This window comes from Diplotaxodon limnothrissa, linkage group LG14 (assembly GCF_057381915.1).
Source record: "Diplotaxodon limnothrissa isolate DT_005_m linkage group LG14, D_limnothrissa_male_GT1.1, whole genome shotgun sequence".
NCBI classification, from domain to species: Eukaryota; Metazoa; Chordata; class Actinopteri; order Cichliformes; family Cichlidae; genus Diplotaxodon; species Diplotaxodon limnothrissa.
In genome coordinates, this window is record NC_140609.1 from 27,801,145 (window position 1) to 27,823,138 (window position 21,994).

Consider the following 21,994-nt stretch of genomic DNA (forward strand, 5'->3'; position numbering starts at 1 on the left):
AATTCTGACGGCTAAAGAACCAAATGGGACAGGCAAAAAAAAAAAAAAAATAGTCTCGGAGATACAGGTGGGCGGTTCACAGACCTCTGCCAGACTAAAACCCCGTACTTTCTTTATGCGCCGCTTGACTAGAGCCAAGAGAAATTGCGCCGTGGGAGACCGGGAGGGTTCGGAACAACCCTTAATAGTATGGACAAATCATAAAAACGTAACATATTTACATAGTGTTAAAAGACTAAATGCTTGGCAAGCAAGGTGGTCACTGTTTTTCGCTCGTTTTAATTTTTCCATTTCATATTGCCCAGGTTCAAGAAATATTAAAACAGACACTCTTTCTCAGCAGTTTGAGTCAGGTGAAGAAACCATGGAGGTGGCACCCATTCTTCCTGCTAACTGTGAAGTGGGGGAAGTAATGTAGGAGGTGCAGGACACTATCACATGGAGTTTATACATAGAACCAGATCCTGGCTGGGTCCAGCTAACCGGCAGTATGTATGTATGTGGGAAGACTGCCACCCTACTCAAGAGGTATTTTTGGTGGGAGACATTAGAGAGATATGCAAGAGACTACCTGGCAGTTTGCACCGTCTGATCTAGAAATAAAGCCCAAAATCAACCCCAGGCTGGTCTGTTACAACCACTATCCATCCCACATCCATCGCCCGTGATCGCACATTGCCTTAGATTTTGTCACAGGACTCACAGCTTTTTCAGGAAAGATATAGTCATACTCATGATCATAGTCCATTTCTTCAAAGCCGCCAATTTCAATGCCTTGGAAAAATTGCCCACGGCGTCCGAGATTGCCATCTTTTAGTTGAACATGTTTTTAAATTACATGGCATTCTGGCTGAGATTGTTTCTGACTGGGGCCCATTTACCTCCTACTTGCGGCAAATGTTCTGTACTGCCTTAGGAGCCAAAGCCTGTTTAAGCTCCGGTTACCACCCCCAAACTACAGGCAGACAGAACGGCAAGAACTCGAGACTACTTTTTGTTGTGTCACTGGCTACACTGAAAAAAGAAAATAGTTGAACCAACTTAATTGAATTATTTCAATTGGTAACACCAAATTTAATTAAGTTCTTTGAAATGAAGTTAATACATTAGATTAACACAACTGATTTAAGTTACATGTACTTAATAAATTAATTGTTGTCAAATAAACATTTTGCATTAATCCAACTTAAAATTAAGACATTTCAACTTAAAGTTTTCAGTTTTTCCAACCCAATAATTTGCATAACCCAAAAGTAAAATATTGCTCTTTGCTAACCTAATAATGTGGTTTAGTGTAAATTACTTTTTGTAGTGACTCTAAAATGAAATTTTAGTTTGTTTAATAAAGCTTAAATCAAATTTTTAAGTTGGCTGAAAATATTTTTCAAAAATTCAAAATCCAATGTTTTTTTTTTTAATGCTTTATTGTATAAATGTAATAAAGTATTACCTTTATGGCAACCAACACAGCTTTTGGTCAAACACATTACACATTTGTCCTTTTTAAAACACATATGCACAAAATGCAAGTAACGCTTAGTAGGACCACAAAGTTGTCATCAAAGTGTAAAGTGCAACACAGTATTACACAAATATCAATCTCAACACATATAGTGTCAACTATGAAAAAGTGCCCCAAGAGTATACAGAAACTTCCATTCAGCGCTATCTCCTGCTAACTGGCTCCCCGCTTCACGGGGAAAGGCAAAAAGCCCCCAAACAAACCAAAAACCAAAACCCCCCCAAAAAAACAAAAAACAAAATGGTGGTGGCTAACCAACTGGACATAGTAGTGGTAGACAAGCAGAAGAAGACCGCTGTAAAGACAGACATAGTGATCCAAAATGAAAGCAACATAGAAGAAAGAACAAGAAGCTGAAGAAGTGTCAAACTCGAGAAGATTTGGAGGGTCAGAGTAACAGTGGTCCCAGTGATAATCGGAGCACTAGGTGCAGTGACTCCCAAGCTTGGTGAGTGGCTCCAGCAGATCCCAGGAAAAACATCTGAGATTGCTGGGTAAAAGAGCGTCGTTTTAGAAACAGCTAAGATACTGCACAAGACCCTCAAGCTCCTAGGCCTCCGGTAGAGGTCCTAAGCTTGAAGGATATTCCGCCTCCAGGAGCGAGAGGTGAATTTTTATAGTTTGATTAGATTATTTTGCAAAGGGGCAAGGGCATAGATTTGGCATGGACGGAAGGGACATGTCCCCACCAATATCCAGCGATTATTGAATTGTCCCCACCAATAATTTGATCTCTTCGAGTAAAGAAAAACAAACCTGATAGAAAGAAAAAACGATCTGTCAACGTCTCATTCACCCAGCGGTGCAGATAGAGTTAAATTACGTTCTCTATTGGAGTCCTACCTCATGTGACAAATATGGCCAATGTGACTGGTTGTGCCTTTCAAGGAGCTCTGTTTAGTTTTAGCAGCGGCAAGCCTGCGCCGCGAGGAGGAGAGGAGGATGGCAGCAAAAAGGAAGAACCTGGATATAAGAAAGTATTTTTCAAAGAAACCTGTAAGTCACTTAAAGCCAAGTTCACTCATAAAATGTGTCCGTCATAATAATGTTACAGGCTGTGCTAGGCTTTGGCCCACATCAGTCTAAAAATGTAACCATGAATAACGTGTTTTGGAAAGTAACTGCACAACATGCATTAGTTCTCTCAGTCTCAGAGCAGCATTTCTAATTTTGATTGAAACTGTCAGAGAAAACGGCAGCCTCGAGCAAGCCAGGATATTAGTTTACAGAGGCTGTTAAAATTGTATGTCTAACGTTAAAATGTTGGTGAGACAATAATTTCATCCTAATGGTACTGACATATTCATAGGGTTAATTTTTGAGACAAAATATCATGAGGTAGTCATGATTTTGCAAATATTTCATCTTGTAGTGCAGTTTACACAAATTGTTTTAAAAATGCACTCACCCTACAAACATTACTGATGAGTCAAGATCTGCACAAATTGACAGAAACACTGAAGCAGCTCCACATTTTATTCTTATTGTCAGGTATGTCCTATTTGTCAGGTGATAGAAAATAATGGTGATACAAGATCACAGGTGAAATTGGATGATGACTTATTGGTTCATTACTGTATTTGAAGCACATATGTGACTGCATGTATTTGGAATGTCTCACTGTTATTTATCAGGTGACAGAGGCAGCTCTGCCATGTTGTAGCTCAGACAGAGGTGAAGATGCGAGGTCACAGGCGACTGACTGATGATTTGGTGCTATAGATTAACTAGTATTTATTATCATGACAATTGTTAGGCTGCTGAAGTAAATTGATTTATTAGTGTATATTTGACAAAGAATCTGAATTGACATGTCTCACTTTTTATATGGCACGAATCAATGTGTTATTTTATCAGGTGGCAATATGTCCTAGTGCAGTCAGAGGGGAAGAGCCAGGGCCAAAGGTGAGGTACATGTTGGGCGACCGTGGCTCAGGGGGTTGGAAATCGCATCTGTGACCGGAAGGTCGCCGGTTCGATCCCTGGGCTCTCTGTCCTGGTCGTTGTGTCCTTGGGCAAGACACTTTACCCTACTTACCTACTGGTGTTGGCCAGAGGGGCCGATGGCGCGATATGGCAGCCTCACTTCTGTCAGTCTTCCCCAGGGCAGCTGTGGCTACAACTGTAGCTGCCTCCACCAGTGTATGAATGTGAGAGTGAATGAATAGTGGTATTGTAAAGCGCTTTGGGTGCCTTGAAAAGCGCTATATAAATCCAATCCATTATTATTACATCAAGCACATAGTAATAATTTTAATCTGAGGATAAAACGCATGTACTGAGGCTAAAAGAAGCTTCAGTGCTCTCAGAAGACTAAAAAGATGGGTAAGGTCAACAATGACTCAAATGAGATTAAACAATGCTGCTGTATGTCCACCAGGAGACACTGGACAGTATAGATGTAAAACCAATATGCCAGCAGTTTATCTCAGTTAACGAGAGGAGAAGGCATGTGTTTGGCTCCTTCACATAGCGGACATTGAGTTGTGGTGTGGGACACCAGTAGTCCATGTCTGTTGCTGTAACAGTAGTTCATGTTTAGAATAAAACATCTCAGCTCACTGATCTGATCGGGGCAATGGTGCCTAAAATGTTGCATAATTTTGCTGAGAGATCTTTTACTTTGTGGTAATCTTAGATGAGTAGTTTTAAGGACAAAAACCACCAGGTCATTCAGTGTTCCCTTAGTGCTAATGTATCAGAGATGTTGGTGCAGTATAACTGAAGTAATGTTGTTAAGTCCTCAAAGTCATATTCTTTTATTGTCATGACTGTATTTGAAGCCATTTTTATTTTTGTATGATACCTGATTTATATGGAATATGACTGAAGTAAACTAAAGTCTAAAATACTTAGTCAGCCATTTGTTTAATAGTAATTTAACATTATCTAATTCACATATAAAACCATGAATTGTAATTTTAAATGGTTTAAAAGCATGTAGAATAGGATATGTAGGCAAGTATATTTCTCCTTTTTTTATCAAGAAGCAAAGAGAAAAAGGGAAAAAAAAAGAAACAAGGCACTGTTCGATGGTTGAATCATCTGTCCCCACCAATGCCAAAATCAAATCTACGCCCTTGCATAGGGGAATTGCAGTAAATGTAGTAGTAAATAAAGTATTTTTTTTAATTTACTGAAAATAAGTATGTCATCATTTTCAAAATTCAATGTAGTGTGCATTTCCTTGGCAATGCAAGAAAAATTTTTCTAAAGATCTCTTTCCACCTAAGTGCCACCTAAGGTGAGAGCCTTATATTTTCTTGTGAACTGTAAATCATAGGATTTATATAACCAGTGACTGGCATGTATTTTCAAAGAAATACAGGTAGATTAAGAATAGTCTTCTGATTTTCAAAGCAACAGTTTTTAAAAATTAACCTTATTTATAAAATGTGTAATATTGCTAAGAGCTTGGATTTTTCACAATACCTGCTGATGTAGCACAGTTATTATGAAATTTCTATTATGCCCATCCCACATTACTGTCCATGCCCTGGTGGGTGTGGATCAAAAAGTGATGAAAGGGGTTGACATAGGCTTCTATATAAAATCAAGGAGCCATGAATACAAATAAAAAAGAATGAGGCAGTTATGGGGGGCTTTCTTGTCAGATATTTGCTTATGTTTATCTGTCTGTTAATGATTTTATTGTCTTCCTTTCTGGAGTCTTCCTTTCCACCTTCATCCTGTAAATTGCAAAATAAATTTAATCTCAATGGCATACACAGGCCTGGGGATGTAATTCTGGGAGGGTTATTTGAAGTCCATTACAGTTCTGTATTCCCTGAGCGGACGTTCACCTCAGAGCCAGATCAGCCTAACTGCCGTGGGTAAGTCTCATCCATGTAGCTGACAAAATTCTCTCATTACTATTATTGCTTAGAATTTAGTTACTCTTTTTCATTTTTTGTGTATTTTAGATTTGACACCCCTGGATTCAGACATGCCATGACCATGGCCTTTGCTATTGATGAGATAAACAAGAATTCGAAGATACTTCCTAATGTGACTCTGGGATACAGCCTTTATGACAATTGTGCTACACTTGAGATTGGGTTCAGTGCAGCATTGTCATTAGCCAGCGGTCAAGAGGAGCAATTTTGGCTTCTGGAGAACTGTTCAGGGACCCCTTCAGTTGTGGGGATTGTGGGTGATCCTTTCTCCACATTTTCTATTGCTGCCTCAAGTGTTCTTGGTTTATTCAAGCTTCCTATTGTGAGTTTCCCAATTCTACTTTTTTGTGTGCTTCTGATATACTGCATTTTAATTGATCTACATTGTTAAATAAAATTATCTGAATGTCCCTTGCAATTTGCACAATTGGATTTTATAATATATGCTTCTTGACAGGTGAGTTATTTTGCCACTTGCTCCTGTCTGAGTGATCGACAGAGGTTTCCATCCTTCTTTAGAACAATCCCAAGTGATGCTTTCCAGGTAGAAAGTTGCACAATAAGAATTAAGTTTTTATCTGAGGTTAATTACTGACAGAAAACTTAGACATGAGCCAAACCAGTCAAAGAAATACTTTTTGCAAAATTTTGCATATTTGCAAAAAGTATTTCTTTAAATAAAAATACAATGTATTTAGGTAAAAAGTGTTATCATGAGAAGTTAACTTTTATTTAATGTTATTTTTTAAACTTTCATTAAATTAACTTTTTGATATTAGACATGAACAAGCAAATTTTCACTAAAAGAATATTTACACATGTACACTAACAACTTCAATCTCTTTTCATGTAGGTCCGTGCTATGATTCAGATTCTAAAACACTTTGGCTGGACATGGGTAGGTCTGCTAGTCAGTGATGATGATTATGGCCTCCATGTTTCCAGATCCTTCAAGTCTGACTTTCTTCAATTAAGTGGAGGTTGTTTGGCCTACTCAGAGATTTTACCTTGGGAAGATCATCCAAATGAATATAAGAAAATTGTGGATCTGATGGCCAGATCCACAGCTCGTGTTGTCATTGTGTTTGCACATCAAATACACCTGATTCATCTCATGACAGAGGTTAGGGAAAATATCATAAAACACATTGCAGGTAATGTATTACAAGAGAGTAAAAACATAACTGCAATGCAATCCACAGGTGGTGAAACAAAATGTGACAGGCTTGCAGTGGATTGCCAGTGAAGCTTGGACAGTAGTTGGTGGACTCCATACCCCTGAATTTATGCCATTCCTTGGTGGAACACTAGGCATTGCCATCCGACGAGGAGAAATACCAGGCTTTAGAGACTACTTGTTAAAAATTAATCCCGCAGAACAGAATAGTGCAAACAACATGGTGAGAGGGTAACTTAATAAACTTCAAGTCAAATTTTCTGTAGGTTATTTTTGTTGACCTGTTTTTGTTTCTCTGGTTGTTGTGCATTTTAGGTGAAGCAGTTTTGGGAAGATACATTTCACTGTAGATTTTCAGCAGACTGGTTGGAAGATGGTGGGACACTTTGCACTGGAGAAGAAGAGCTTAGGAATGCTGAGACTGAACTTTTGGATGTGACTGAACTCAGGCCTGAGTATAATATTTATAAAGCTGTGTATGCTCTTGCACATGCCCTTGATGACATGCTGCACTGTGTTCCAGGGAGAGGACCTTTTATTGGGCACAGCTGTGCCACTTTGCAAAAATTAGAGCCATGGCAGGTCTGATGTCATTTTATACTCCAGTCATTCATATTTTACCAAAACTTTATGGAAGAAAGATAATTGTGTAGCAACTAATAATATAGTTTCATGTCTCGCTGCTTTAAAGAGACAATAGCAAGAAGTTTTATTATTAATTACTGTATGATTGTACATTGATGAACTAAGTAATAGACTTAATTCCAGGTTGCTCCAATAATTGGTGTATAAAAGAAGAAAAAAGTTCATAAGCCTTTATCTATCACTTTTATAGCTGATGTATTACTTGGAAAAAGTCAATTTCACAACTCCATTTGGTGATCAAGTATTTTTTGACGAGAATGGTGATGCCTTACCTATCTATGATATCATGAACTGGCTGTGGCTCCCTGATGGAAGCACTAAAGTTCAGAATGTGGGTGAGGTTAAGATGTCAGCTTTCAAAGGTGAAGAAGTCACACTTGATGAAAACAAAATCTTCTGGAACTTTAAATCAAAAGAGGTAAATTCTCCTATTCATACAATTTGCTTTCAAACAAAAGGATAGTAGAGTACACAATACAAGTATAATTGGTGTTAAATAACTTTTTAAAAATAATAATTTTTACCCTTAAGCCAACTACATCAGTTTGCAGTAATAACTGCCCTCCAGGAACACATATAGCAAGGAAGCGGGGAAAGCCTGTGTGTTGCTATGACTGCATCCCTTGCTCTGAGGGAAAGATCAGCAATAACACTGGTTTGTATCATTTGACATTATAATGCATGAGATGTGCGATGTTTTTTGTGTTTAGCAGTGTACGGTCCTATGGTGGCTTTTATTAACACCAAGTCAAAATTATTGTGAGAGTGGTTTCCAGTTACACATCAATGAAAATATTACTAGATGAAAATACTGACTGTCCATTTTATTGTACAAGACACTCATAATATGACAAAACAGTGTGAAACCAAATGAAGAAATCAATCTCAATTCTTCCCATTTTTTTAGATTCCTTAGAGTGCACCAGTTGTCCAGAGGACTTCTGGTCAAGCCCCCAGAGAGATCACTGTGTTCTTAAGAGAACAGAGTTCCTCTCCTACCATGAGCCCCTGGGAATCTGCTTGACAACCACCTCACTGTTGGGCACATTTATCTGTACTGTTGTTCTAGGAATTTTCACATATCATCGCAGCACACCTATGGTGCGTGCAAACAATTCAGAATTGAGCTTTCTGCTTTTAGTGTCACTTAAGCTGTGTTTCCTTTGTTCACTGTTATTCATCGGAAGACCCAGACTTTGGACATGCCAACTGAGACATGCAGCATTTGGGATCAGCTTTGTGCTTTGTGTCTCATGTATCCTGGTGAAAACTATGGTTGTTTTGGCTGTGTTCAAAGCCTCCAAGCCAGGAGGGGGAACCAATCTTAAGTGGTTTGGTGCTATGCAGCAGAGAGGGACAGTTCTGGTTCTTACTTCCATTCAAGCTGCAATCTGCACTGCCTGGCTTGTCTCTTCCTCTCCAACTCCACATAAAAACACCCAATACTACAATGACAAAGTGGTGTATGAGTGTGCTGTTGGGTCTACAATTGGCTTTGGAGTGTTACTGGGTTACATTGGTGTGCTGGCTTTCCTTAGCTTTCTGCTAGCATTTCTAGCCAGGAATCTTCCAGATAATTTCAATGAGGCCAAATTCATCACATTCAGCATGCTGATCTTCTGTGCCGTGTGGGCGGCCTTTGTCCCTGCTTATGTAAATTCTCCTGGAAAATATGCAGATGCAGTAGAAGTATTTGCCATCTTGGCCTCAAGTTTCGGGCTATTGGTGGCACTGTTTGGACCCAAATGTTACATAATTCTGCTGAAACCAGAGCGAAACACAAAGAAGGCAATCATGGGTCGAGAGACCACCAAGCCATAAAACCAACATCTGTAGGATAATGACCAAAAATATATTCATATTAATGCAGCCATAATTTGTCCTTTAAATGTTTTTATACAGTTTTACACATTAGTATTGTTTATTTGTACTTTATTTGTACTATAACAAGTACCCATGCATATCTCCCACATCATTGAAAACGTCTCTGAATATCTCTCAGTGCACAACATTATTGGCGCTGTGTGTCAATTTTGGCTGCTCCTTAGCTTGTTATGTAAACATCTACAATCTTCATGGTCAGAATTCTTCTAATGAATTCCACCCATGATTCTTTAAGTGCAGTGACCTCTTGTTTTACGTCTCTAATGATATTATAATAGTTAACTGGTTGAATACTTCACAGCTTTTATCAAGCCCACTTATTATGGTCTACATCTATATATATCGATATAGATGACAGATATATATCTGTCAGTATAGGCTTTTCAAAGAAGAGAACCTATTGTCACAGAATTCACATATGCTTTGATTTTAGAAAAAGATGACTATATCAAAACGTGACTCATTTTCACCATTTTAAATGTAAATTTTCAGCAATGAAAAATGTTAATATTAAATGAGGACATATCAACTTGAATGATTCCATTGCCACAGGAATGGTATTTACTTAGAATAACCCCTTTCTTTCTTAAGATATGGTTAGTCAGAGCACTCAGAGAGCACAACTCTCCGTGAAGGCCAAGGTCTATGCTAAAACTTTGTTTTATGTTGTTTTTATTTTGCTGGTGTCTGACCTTTGACCTATGATTTGAATGATTACATATTAAATAGTTAAATTTCTTTACCACAGAACTGGTTTGTTGGTATATTTGGCTTGTATATTGATATTTTAAGATATATTTATGCAGTGGGTAATTTTGCAAAACATTGTGGCATCATTGTGATACATTGGGTGTTGTATTTAAAAAAGTGTGTTGTAAAGGTTTTTTTTATCTGTGAAAAAATTTTCAAGAAACTCATTGTTTTCTTGAAAGTTTTTTCAAGGTCAATTCTATCCTCGGACTCTAACAATGAAGAGTGAAGTCATGTCCCCCAATGCCTAGTATATCATTGTTAAGTTTGAAAATGTCCCTAAAAACTGACTGACAGACAAGCAAATGGAACCAGTTACATATCCCTTCCTGATAATTAAACCAAATATCGATCTGTCTAATGATAAAGGAAAATGGGCTGGTTCTTATAGTTCTAATAGTGCTTTCCTACTCTGAGCACTCAAAGCTCAGAGTGGTACAGAGACACAACATGCCTCTTCCATCTAAAGTTCACATGCATACTCATTCATACTCCGGTGGATGCATCAGGGAGGAACTTGGGGTTAGTATATTGCCCAAGGGTATTTTGCAAGCATACTAAAACAGACAGGGATCAAATCAACCTTCCGATGAGTAGGTGATCTGCTCTACCTCCTAAGTGACATGCTCTACTAAAACAAATACCTGATAGTCAAACAGTCAAATATAGTGATAGCACCAGTACATATATGTAGGTTTATTCATACAAATAGGATATACTCAAACAAAAGACCCTGCTAGGCTATTTGTCATTAAACACATCAAAAATGTATTTGAATATTAAGCAAGATTGACATTCATTTTCCAAATCCAAAAGTACAAAATCTTTAAAGTACATTTTACAAAATATATGGTTCAGTGCTTTTATACATTTATTAATACAGCACAGCATTCAGACTATGTTTATATATTCATATTTATTTCAGTGTGGTGACATGTCTGCAGCCATACCCTTGAGAGTGCTGAAAAAAATTAAACAATGACGCAAAGCATGTTAAAGGGATAACACACCCCTCATATAAAGTAGAGAGACCTTATAAAAGAAACAATGATACTGAAGGTGGAGATCAGTTATGGGGGGCTTCCAGGTCACATATATTTTCACAGGTGTCTCTTTGGTCTTACTTTTTTTCCCTTTTTTCTTTTTATGCTTTGTGTCTTCTTCACTTTCTTTATCTTGTAAGTTAGAAAGAAAGTTTCATCTCAATGAAATGCACAAGCCTGGCGATGTGGTACTGGGTGGGTTGTTTGAGGTCCATTACACTTCTGTCTACCCAGAGAGAACATTTACCTCAGAGCCTCAACAGCCTCACTGCACTGGGTAAGTGTCACACAAATATGACATCAGCAGAGACATGTACAAATAATAACTACTCAAAATATTCATGACAGATCTAAATTATATACAAGATAACTTCTCTATCTTAGCGTACATATGTCAAAATATTAATTACACTTCTTATTTTGTATTAACATACACTCGTTTTAGGGTTCATTTTGTATATCTCTGCTTGTTTTCATGTTTGCAGATCTCTTTTAGTGAACAATACTGACGTAACGTTTGCTTGTTTGTTAGCTTTGATATTGTAGGGTTCAGGAATGCAATGACTATGGTATTTGCTATTGAAGAGATCAACAAGAATTTAAATTTGCTACCTAATGTGACTCTTGGATACAGTCTTTATGACAACTGTGGTGCCCTTGTTGTTGCACTCAGCGGTGCCTTATCACTAGCCAGTGGCCAGGAGGAGCAGTTTCTGCTTCAGGAGAACTGTTCAGGGATCCCTCCAGTCCTTGGGCTTGTTGGTGATCACTACTCAACATTTTCTATTGCTATTTCCAGTGTGCTAAGTTTATACAATATACCTATTGTAAGTTTTAAGTTTCATATTTTTATGCTTGCACTGTGCATTTCATTTAAGTGTAGTATTGATCCCCTGCGGTACATTTTGGCGGTACTTATAATAGCATTTGGACTGGCTTTTACTTGTATGATGTGTTAATATGTCTCTTGTATATTTGTAATAGGTGAGTTATTTTGCCACATGCTCCTGCCTCAGTGATCGTCAGCGTTTTCCAACTTTTTTCAGAACCATCCCAAGTGATGCTTTCCAGGTAAAACATAATTACCAAGTTAAATGAAATATACCATAGTTTCAGGAAAGGACTTTGAAATTATTTCTAATGACTTTGATGTATTTAATGAATAAGATAAATTATAGAGGTTGCATTAATTGGTTTCAGATGTATATTTATAATTTTTTTAAAATAATACACTCATCTCATATCCACTTAGGTGCGTGCTATGATTCAGATTCTAAAACACTTTGGCTGGACTTGGATAGGTCTTCTAGTCAGTGATGATGATTACGGACTCCATGTTGCCCAATCCTTCCAATCTGACCTGGCTAAATCTGGTGATGGTTGTCTGGCCTACTTAGAGATTTTGCCCTGGGACAGTGACCCAAGTGAACTGAAGAGGATTGTACATTTGATAAAGACATCAACAGCTCGTGTGGTCATAGTGTTTGCACATGAGATACACTTGATTCAACTAATGGAAGAGGTTGGAAATAAAAAAATGTTCACATAGATAATTTTTATTGCAGCATTGTACTTTATTTGTCTAGACAAAAATGACTGCCATTGAAGGTAAAATAGGTATTCTAATAATTAGATTAAACTGATAACATTAAAAAGCAGAAACATCACAATGAAACTTAATCAGTTTTATGTTATCAAAATGCCCCAAATGTGCAAGAAAAATAAACATTGTTTATTTAACTAACTTCATATCAATAACTTGATAACTTAATAGCTATAGTGAGAACCTACATAAATTTTGTATTCTAAATTTATTATCATAGGTAGCGAAGCAGAATGTGATAGGTCGCCAATGGATTGCAAGTGAAACATGGACAACAGCATCAGTGCTCCAAACAGCCCACCTCACTCCGTACCTGCGTGGCACATTGGGCATTGCCATCCGCAGAGGCGAATTACCAGGGCTGAGGGAATTCCTGTTAAAAATACACCCAGACCAAAGTGACAATGGAAGATACAACAATAATTTGGTAATAATTCTGAAATAAATATAATTTGAAAGTATATCTAAAATGAATGAGAATGAGACATGAAATAAATAAATATTTTCTATTATCTCTCAATACTTTTATTCCATTACAGGTAAATCAGTTTTGGGAATTCACATTTCAGTGCAGATTTGCACCAGCTCCTGCAGGCTGGCTGGAAGGTGGAGGAGCGCTATGCACTGGGCAGGAGCATATTGAAAATGTGGACACTGAGTTTTTTGATCTTTCTAATCTCAGGCCTGACTACAATGTGTACAAGGCCGTGTATTCTCTCGCATATGCTCTTAATGACATGTTGCATTGCAAGCCAGGAACAGGACCCTTCAGAGGGCACAGCTGTGCTACTTTGCAAACAATGGAACCATGGCAGGTATGGTATCAATTTATACATTTTTGTTTGAAAAGCTACTGTGTCACTGAAGTTTTTGTTATTGAAAAAGGTCCATTATTCTATAAGGGCACTGATATGTTTGCAATGAATTTCCATTATTTTCTTTCCAAAATAAAAGAAATGGTAGAAGTAGTATTTTTTTAAATAATTAAGAAAAATTAGATGAAACAACATTCTGAATTACAGTCTACCTTGATGCTGTTCCTTCTTTTTTTCCATTAACCTTCATTAGCTCATACATTATTTACAAAATGTCAACTTCACCACTCCATTTGGTGATCAAGTATCCTTTGATGAAAATGGTGATGCATTGCCAATATATGATGTCATGAACTGGTTACACCTACCTGATGGACAAATTAAAGTTCAGAATGTTGGTGAGGTTAAAAGGTCAGGCTTTAAAAGTGAAGAACTCACCATTGATGAAGACAAAATGTTCTGGAATTTTGAATCAGGAAAGGTTATTTTTACTTTTCTAAATAACTTCTTTTAAAAAAATACTGAGTGAAGTAGTGTATATTGAACCTTGTATGTAATCAGTTTGTCTTTCTCTAGCCACCCCGATCAGTGTGTAGTGAGAGCTGTCCTCCAGGCACCCGGATGGCTAGAAACAAAGGACAACCAGAGTGCTGTTTTACTTGCATTCCATGTTCAAAGGGAAAAATCAGCAAAAACAACAGTGGGTATTTGTAATTCAAGGATATTTTTATTTTAATTTTGAGAAATTATACATAGTTATATACAATTGATATCATCGATTATATGCCTTCCTATTGTTGTCAGATTCCTTGGAGTGCACCAGTTGTCCAGAAGATTTTTGGTCAAACCCTCAGAATGACCACTGTGTTCTTAAGAAGACAGAGTTCCTCTCCTACCATGAGCCTCTTGGTATTTGTTTGACAACTGCCTCTTTGTTGGGCACATTTATCTGTGCAGTTGTTTTAGGGATCTTTTTCTATCATCGACGTACACCCATGGTACGTGCAAACAATTCAGAGCTGAGCTTCTTGCTCTTAGTATCACTGAAACTATGCTTCCTGTGTTCACTGTTATTCATCGGAAGACCCAGGGTATGGACATGCCAGCTGAGGCATGCAGCATTTGGCATCAGTTTTGTGCTTTGCGTCTCATGTATCCTGGTGAAAACTATGGTTGTTCTGGCTGTGTTCAAAGCCTCCAAGCCAGGAGGGGGAACCATTCTTAAGTGGTTTGGGTCGATGCAACAGAGAGGGACAGTTCTGGCTCTTACTTGTATTCAGGCAGGAATCTGTACTGCCTGGCTTGTCTCTTCCTCTCCAGCTCCACATAAAAACATGCAATACCAAAATGACAAGATAGTGTATGAGTGTGCTGTTGGGTCTACAATTGGCTTTGCAGTGTTACTGGGTTACATTGGTGTGCTGGCTGTCCTTAGCTTTTTGCTAGCATTTCTAGCCAGGAATCTTCCAGATAATTTCAATGAGGCCCGACTCATCACATTCAGCATGCTAAGTTTCTGTGCCGTGTGGGTGGCCTTTGTCCCTGCTTATGTCAACTCTCCAGGTAAATATGCAGATGCAGTGGAAGTATTTGCCATTTTGGCTTCAAGTTTCGGGCTATTGGTGGCACTGTTTGGACCCAAATGTTACATAATTCTGCTGAAACCAGAGAGAAACACAAAGAAGGCAATCATGGGTCGGCTCACTATAAATGAATAGAATTAATATAATTTGGGTTATTTAAATTAATCACTTAATCGGTTGAATTCATTTCACATTTTGTCTCCAACAGTAATAATTTAGGGTCGCTAAAATCTTAAATCTTTTATCAAACAATAGTATGGCTAATAGATTTTTTTTAAGAGCATTATCATGGCAAAATGTTATCTTAGAGAAATTGTAACTTGCTGGATTGTTCGCCTCACCAGATCTTTTCTCCCCTCAAGTTGAAACTTTTGGATCTCAACCAAAAGAATGCACAAGAAATGAAGTTACAAATTCTAACATTCAAAGGAGTTGCAGCTGTAAGCTAAAGATATTCCATTCAGAGAAGATGATTTTTTGTGAATTCATCCTTAAAGGCTACCTGAGAAAACAAACAAACAAAACAAAAACAAAAACAAACAAAAAAATGAATGCTGCCATTGTAAAAAAAACTGACCTAATTTGAGCTCCTGCTCCTGAAAGCAATGGGCAGACACACACAGACACAGAAACAGAGACAGGGGCAAACAGAAAACAGAAACTGACCATTTGCCTTAAATGTGTTGTAACATTTTGGTTGTCCTCAGTATTTTAATCTTAATATGGGTGTATTGTTTCTCACAATAAATCGATGTGATAAAATCTGTTTCTGCCTAGAGAACATGAATGTAAAGGGTGAAATTCATATTGAGGTTAACAATTAATTAAAGCTTCTGTGCTTGGGTGTTTGTGTGTGTCTGTGCCTGTTGACAAATTTAGGTAGGGATACTATTAAAATAGCAATAATACATATGCTTTTTTCTTTATTGGGCAAAATTAGTAGGAGTTTCAGGGAGTGTAGAACACTGTCTAAACACCTAGATAAACCAGATCCAATAAAAATGCAGAGTCACAGACTAAACATCTACTGAATCTTAATCTATTCTTCACAGATATTCTGATGAAAACGTCAAATAAACAATTAAAAAAAACAATACAAAAATAGTTAGCATCTGCACTCCTAACTCAAATTAACAATAAGTGGTACCATTACGTCGTGAATTAACCTGTCAATAAAATACTTCAGGTTTAATATCTAACATATCATGTAAAATAAACTAACTTTAGCCAATACTTCCATGATGCTTCAATGCAGATGAAAGCAAATTGTGTTCAGCACATACTTAACATGGCTGCTATGCTAATTCTCAAAACAGGAAGTGATGTCATCATATTATACTCGGACAAGTTAAATGATCCACCCCCACCCCTTTTTTTACACAGAGTATAGCCTTTAAAGAATACAATTATCAAATTTGTTTAAAGTATCTTGGGTCTTATTCACAGCTAACTGAAAAGTATATGAATATATGAAACCAGAGGAATTGTACTTAAATCGTATGCATTCAGCTCTTCCTACGTCACGGTTTCCTTCAAAATATGTCTTTGCAAAAATTGCGTAAAAAGCATTTGCAGCAAAAAAAACACAATATTCCAGAAACACGCTTTGCCAACTGATCAGCTGTTCATAACACTTCCTACGTTGGAATAAACATCACCACAATCTATCTGATGTTCGCCATTACCTGCCCGAAAACGGAAGGGACGTCATTTTCGCGGAAAACAAAGCTATGCTGCTGTTTTTAAAATTAATGTTTGAGTTTATGCCTTTCTGTATAGTCTCTGGGAAACTTAGAACTCAAATTACATTGTTGGAAATTGTTTATTTTGATGCACATGCTGTTTTTTTTTTTTTGGGGGGGGGGGGGGGTTGCATATTCGCATTGTAGGATTTATTTTCGTTTTTCCTCCAGTATATAAAAATTGTTGTATCTCAAAAAAAAAAAACTATAAAGACATTCAAAATGAATTTCCTGTGGTTGGAAACTATTTTGTGCAACTTCTTTGCATTTACAGTTTTGAGGGATAAACCTCTGAAATTTCTCTAACTAGAAATATATGTTGTTAAAAAACAAAATCAATTTTCAAATTTTTTGTAGTTTATTGCACATTTTTGCAATTTATGTAGTTAGTATGGACTTAATGCATACATATTATTAAAATTTGGAATATAATGTTTGTATTGATGTATATCAACTTGCGGACTTGGTTCTATGGTAGGTCTTAAAGGGTTAATATAGAAGGTTCTTGTGCATTTATTCAGATTATGGTCTTGAATTTATTTATTTATTCATTTGCTCACTGTATGTCTCAATGATTTAACCGCAAGAATATTTCTCCCCCCCTTTTACTGCACTTGATAAATATGAAAAAAAAAACACAAAAATTATGTTTAACTTTCTAACTCTCTAACCTGTATAGTCACAAGTGAGTGTATGTTCAGTCATAGCATCTGCATCAATAAAAACTGATCTCAAATGAAATGTATTATAGGCCCTGCCCATCTGCTGTCTGCTCTGATAGGTTATTTACAGTACTGCATGTCAATAAGAAGAAATTGCAACGCCATGAAACCTGACTGGGCTGAGAAAAGGGGAAAAGCAGATAATAGTTATGTTGTCACTGGTACACGCCAATTTGCTCTTGTTCATTTTGATATATTGTTACTTTTCTTTTACTGCAGCCTCTTCTCTGTCTTCGTCCTCCTGCCACTCACGTGGACAGTTTCATCTAAATAGCATGCAAAAAAGTGGAGATCTGATCCTAGGAGGACTGTTTGAAGTTCACTTCTTTTCTATCTTCCCTGACCTGTCATTTACCTCAGAGCCACAACAGCCTACTTGCCATGGGTAAGTATGACAGTGAAACAGCACAAAAGACTTTGGGAAATCACTGCCAACAGTGGCATTAAGAACAAATACACACATCTTGCAATATGAACTTTCTTTATTTTTGTCATTTAGCATGTTACTTTAGTTGTTTCTGTTCTTTTCATTTGAGTAGTTGCAAAACGTGTATGGTTGCAAAATGTTTTCCAGGTATACTGCTATATTTTTCAATAGCAGACTGTGTTTTTTTGTTAGTTTTGATGTTCTAGGATTTAGGCAGGCAAAAACCATGGCCTTTGCAATTGATGAAATCAACAGAAACTCCAACCTATTGCCTAATGTGACTCTGGGATTCACTCTTTATGATAACTGCGTTGAACTTGGAATTGGATTCCGTGCTGCATTGTCATTAGCCAGTGGTCAAGAGGATCAAATAATATTACATAATACATGTGTTGGAAATCCTCCAGTCATAGGGATTGTGGGTGATTCATCCTCTACACGTTCAATTGCCATCTCCACTGTCTTAGGTTTGTACAGCATACCTATGGTAAGTTTCCAGTTTAACCATGAAATATTATTTTTGGTTATATTTAATATAAATATATAGACCTAATTGTAAATTTAATGACCAGATTGAAGCTTAAAAAAATGTAAGGAGGCAGTCAAGGCTTTGAATATTTCTACAATATACAGTCTGTATCTTTCACAGGTGAGTTATTTTGCCACATGTTCCTGCCTGAGTGACCGTAAAAAGTATCCATCCTTCTTTAGGACGATCCCAAGTGATGTTTTCCAGGTGAAAATTGATCAGCACAATTATAAACAGTCATCAGTAACTAATGAATAACTAAGTTTTGTCTTGTCTATGCATTCATGTTTTAATCTGTATTCACTTAGGTCCATGCTTTGATTCAGATTCTAAAACATTTTGGCTGGACTTGGGCAGGTCTGCTTGTCAGTGATGATGACTATGGACTCCATGCAGCAAGATCCTTCCAGTCTGAGTTAAGTCAGTCTGGTGAAGGTTGCCTGGCTTACACTGAAATTTTGTCCTTGCACAAAGAAACAGATGAACTCAGGAGGATTGTAAATGTGATGAAAAAATCCACAGCTCAAGTTGTCATTGTATTTGCACATGAGAGTCACATGATAAACCTTATGGAAGAGGTTTGAATTTAAAAGTTTTAAATTTTTACTAGCTATGTAGATTTGCATCACTACACTGTGTAACAGATGCATTATGTCTTTATATATTGATTGAGTAGAGAAAACTAGTAATAAAGAATTCATAATGTTACTAAATTAGTTGCTACTTACAATATGAGTTTGTACATTTGGTCAAACATAATGCACAGGTGGTGAGGCAAAATGTAACAGGCCTACAGTGGATGGCCAGTGAAGCCTGGACAACTGCTGTTGTGCTCCAAACACCTCACCTCATGCCATACCTGGGTGGTACACTGGGCATCGCTATTCGTCGAGGAGAAATAACAGGGCTCAGGGAATTCCTGTTACAAATACGTCCTGACTTGCATCACAACAATAGCTATGAAAATAGCATGGTGAGGGTTAAACTATTTACAGTGGTATTTGCAGGAATTGCATATTTTATTATGTATAACATCTAAAATAGTTTTCATAATATTTCAGGTGAATCAATTTTGGGAATTCACATTTAAGTGCAGATTTGAACCAGCTCCAGCAGGCTGGGTGGAAGGGGGTGGTATATTATGCACTGGACAGGAAGATTTGGAAAATGTGAACAATGAGTTCTTGGACGTTTCCGACCTCCGGCCTGAGTATAATGTGTACAAAGCTGTTTATGCTCTGGCATATTCCCTTGATGAGATGCTGCAATGCAAGCCTGGAAGAGGACCTTTCAGTGGGAACAGCTGTGCCACATTACAAACACTGGAGCCATGGCAGGTGTGATATCAGGTTACACTTTTTGTCTAAATTGATTGTTCTGTAATTACATTTAGAAAAGAATTTACCCTGTAAGGCAAAATGCAGTGCTATAAAATTAACTATGAAAAAGCTGGATTGAGGATTATATTTTCTCCTGAGCAAAAGTAGTGGTTACTGTAATTAGATCAGAGAAACCATTAATGGAATAAGTATGTCGCATTACTATAGGCCTTGTTTAAAAGCAATGAATTCCTATATTCAAATTTAATAGCTCTAATATTTGACTACTGAACAGCAGGGCCACAGTTTACATTGTTAAAAGTAATTTAATTCTTATACATCTGTTTTTAACAGCATGTTTATTACTTGGAAAGGGTAAACTTCACCACTGAATTTGGTGATCAAGTGTCATTTGATGAGAATGGTGATGTGGTGCCAATTTATGATGTGATGAACTGGTTGTGGCTCCCTGATGGAAGCACTAAAGTTCAGAATGTTGGTGAAGTTAAGAGGTCAGCTTTCAAAGGTGAAGAACTCATACTTGATGAAGATAAAATCTTCTGGAACTTTGAATCCAAAAAGGTTTAAAATGGTTTTTCTATCCTTTTATCTTTTCCCATATGTATATTTTTCATTTTTCTCATGTGCACAATATATGTAATTCTAGCAGGTAATATTAATTTCGTCTAACAGCCAGGTCGATCAGTATGTAGTGAGAGCTGTCCTCCTGGTACCCACATGGTGAGACGGAAGGGAGAACCCAAATGCTGTTTCGACTGCATCCCTTGCTCTGAGGGAAAAATAAACAATAAGAGCAGTAAGTGCTTGTCTTTGCATATTTTATTTAATTTATATTAAATGTAAAATGCATTTCACCATCTTAGCTTTTATTGTCAGATTCCTTAGAGTGTACCAGTTGTCCAGAGGATTTTTGGTCAAACCATCAGCGTGACCACTGTGTTCCCAAGAAGACAGAGTTTCTCTCCTACGATGAGCCTCTGGGATTTTGTTTAACAGCAACCTCTTTGCTGGGAACAATTATATGTGCTGTTGTTATAGGGATCTTTATCTTCCATCGCAGAACACCTATAGTACTTGCCAACAATTCGGAACTTAGTTTCCAGCTATTGCTGTCACTTAAGTTATGTTTCCTGTGTTCACTGCTGTTCATTGGACGACCCAGGCTTTGGACATGCCAACTCAGGCATGCAGCATTTGGGATCAGCTTTGTGCTGTGTGTCTCATGCATCCTGGTAAAAACCATGGTTGTTCTGGCTGTTTTCAAAGCCTCCAAGCCAGGAGGGGGAGCCAGTCTGAAGTGGTTTGGTGCTATGCAGCAAAGAGGAACAATTCTGTTTCTTACATCTATTCAAGTAGTCATCTGCACTGCCTGGCTTGTTTCTGCTTCTCCTACTCCAAATAAAAACACCCAATACCACAATGATAAGATCATTTATGAGTGTTCAGTTGGGTCTAGTGTTGGTTTTGGAGTGTTATTGGGTTATATTGCCATGCTGGCTTTCCTCAGTTTTTTAATTGCTTTCCTGGCAAGGAATCTCCCTGATAGTTTTAATGAGGCCAAGCTCATCACATTCAGCATGCTGATCTTCTGTGCTGTGTGGGTGGCCTTCGTTCCTGCTTATATCAGCTCACCTGGAAACCATGCAGATGCAGTGGAGGTATTTGCCATCTTGGCCTCAAGCTTTGGCCTGTTGGTCGCACTGTTTGGGCCCAAATGTTACATCATCCTGTTGAGACCAGAGATGAACACAAAAAAAGTTATAATGGGCCGTGGCACTCGATCATAAAAAAACATTTTCCACATGCAATAGAAAAATACATATGGTGAATACACATTTATATAAATATATTAAATAAAATATAAAAGTGAGAACATATAAAGAAAGTTTGGATTTCTCCTTTACTGTGTATGCTAGAATGTGCAAGCATTGACTCTGTGACACTACATTGTTAAATTTAACTTTAGACATAATTTAGCTATATCTGTCAGGGTTCCTGGGTCATGTTTGTTCATGTTCTGTTTATTTTCCACATGTTCATGTTTCCTGTTTTACCGTGCCAGCTTTATCTATGTGCATCATGTCTAGTTCTACTTCAAGTTCAAGGTTCAAGTTCAAGTTCAAGGTTCTTTATTTGTCACATGCATAGTTATACAAGTATAACACACAGTGAAATGTAGCCTGACATGCTCCTCGACATGTGCAAAAAAATTTGGGGGGGGTGTGTAGAGGAAGAACATTATATATATATATATGTAGTATATACATTGGGTGAATGTGCAGTAGTAGCAGCAAGCAGATGAATTCTGTACATTAA

At 37.4% G+C, this 21,994-nt stretch overlaps 3 protein-coding genes across 3 annotated transcripts; all 3 read left to right on the forward strand.

Moving 5' to 3' along the window:
- Nucleotides 1–3,868: 3,868 nt before the first annotated feature.
- On the forward strand, nt 3,869–9,061 carry LOC146619029 (extracellular calcium-sensing receptor-like). The gene is made up of 10 exons (XM_085370164.1): nt 3,869–3,889; nt 5,192–5,355; nt 5,446–5,740; nt 5,876–5,962; nt 6,272–6,541; nt 6,621–6,818; nt 6,911–7,177; nt 7,431–7,658; nt 7,772–7,895; nt 8,148–9,061. The coding sequence occupies exons 1-10, from the start codon at nt 3,869–3,871 to the stop codon at nt 9,059–9,061; spliced, it is 2,568 nt and encodes an 855-aa protein (XP_085226290.1).
- A 2,023-nt stretch (nt 9,062–11,084) lies between these two features.
- LOC146619030 (extracellular calcium-sensing receptor-like) lies at nt 11,085–15,053 on the forward strand. Its single transcript, XM_085370923.1, has 9 exons — nt 11,085–11,194; nt 11,450–11,744; nt 11,902–11,988; nt 12,170–12,439; nt 12,741–12,947; nt 13,060–13,335; nt 13,589–13,816; nt 13,912–14,035; nt 14,140–15,053. The coding sequence occupies exons 1-9, from the start codon at nt 11,085–11,087 to the stop codon at nt 15,051–15,053; spliced, it is 2,511 nt and encodes an 836-aa protein (XP_085227049.1).
- Nucleotides 15,054–17,657: 2,604 nt separating this feature from the next.
- On the forward strand, nt 17,658–21,465 carry LOC146619031 (extracellular calcium-sensing receptor-like). The gene is made up of 9 exons (XM_085370165.1): nt 17,658–17,767; nt 18,002–18,296; nt 18,459–18,545; nt 18,647–18,916; nt 19,105–19,311; nt 19,400–19,675; nt 20,012–20,239; nt 20,351–20,474; nt 20,555–21,465. Exons 1-9 carry the CDS (start codon nt 17,658–17,660, stop codon nt 21,463–21,465), a joined length of 2,508 nt encoding a protein of 835 aa, XP_085226291.1.
- Nucleotides 21,466–21,994: the final 529 nt, after the last annotated feature.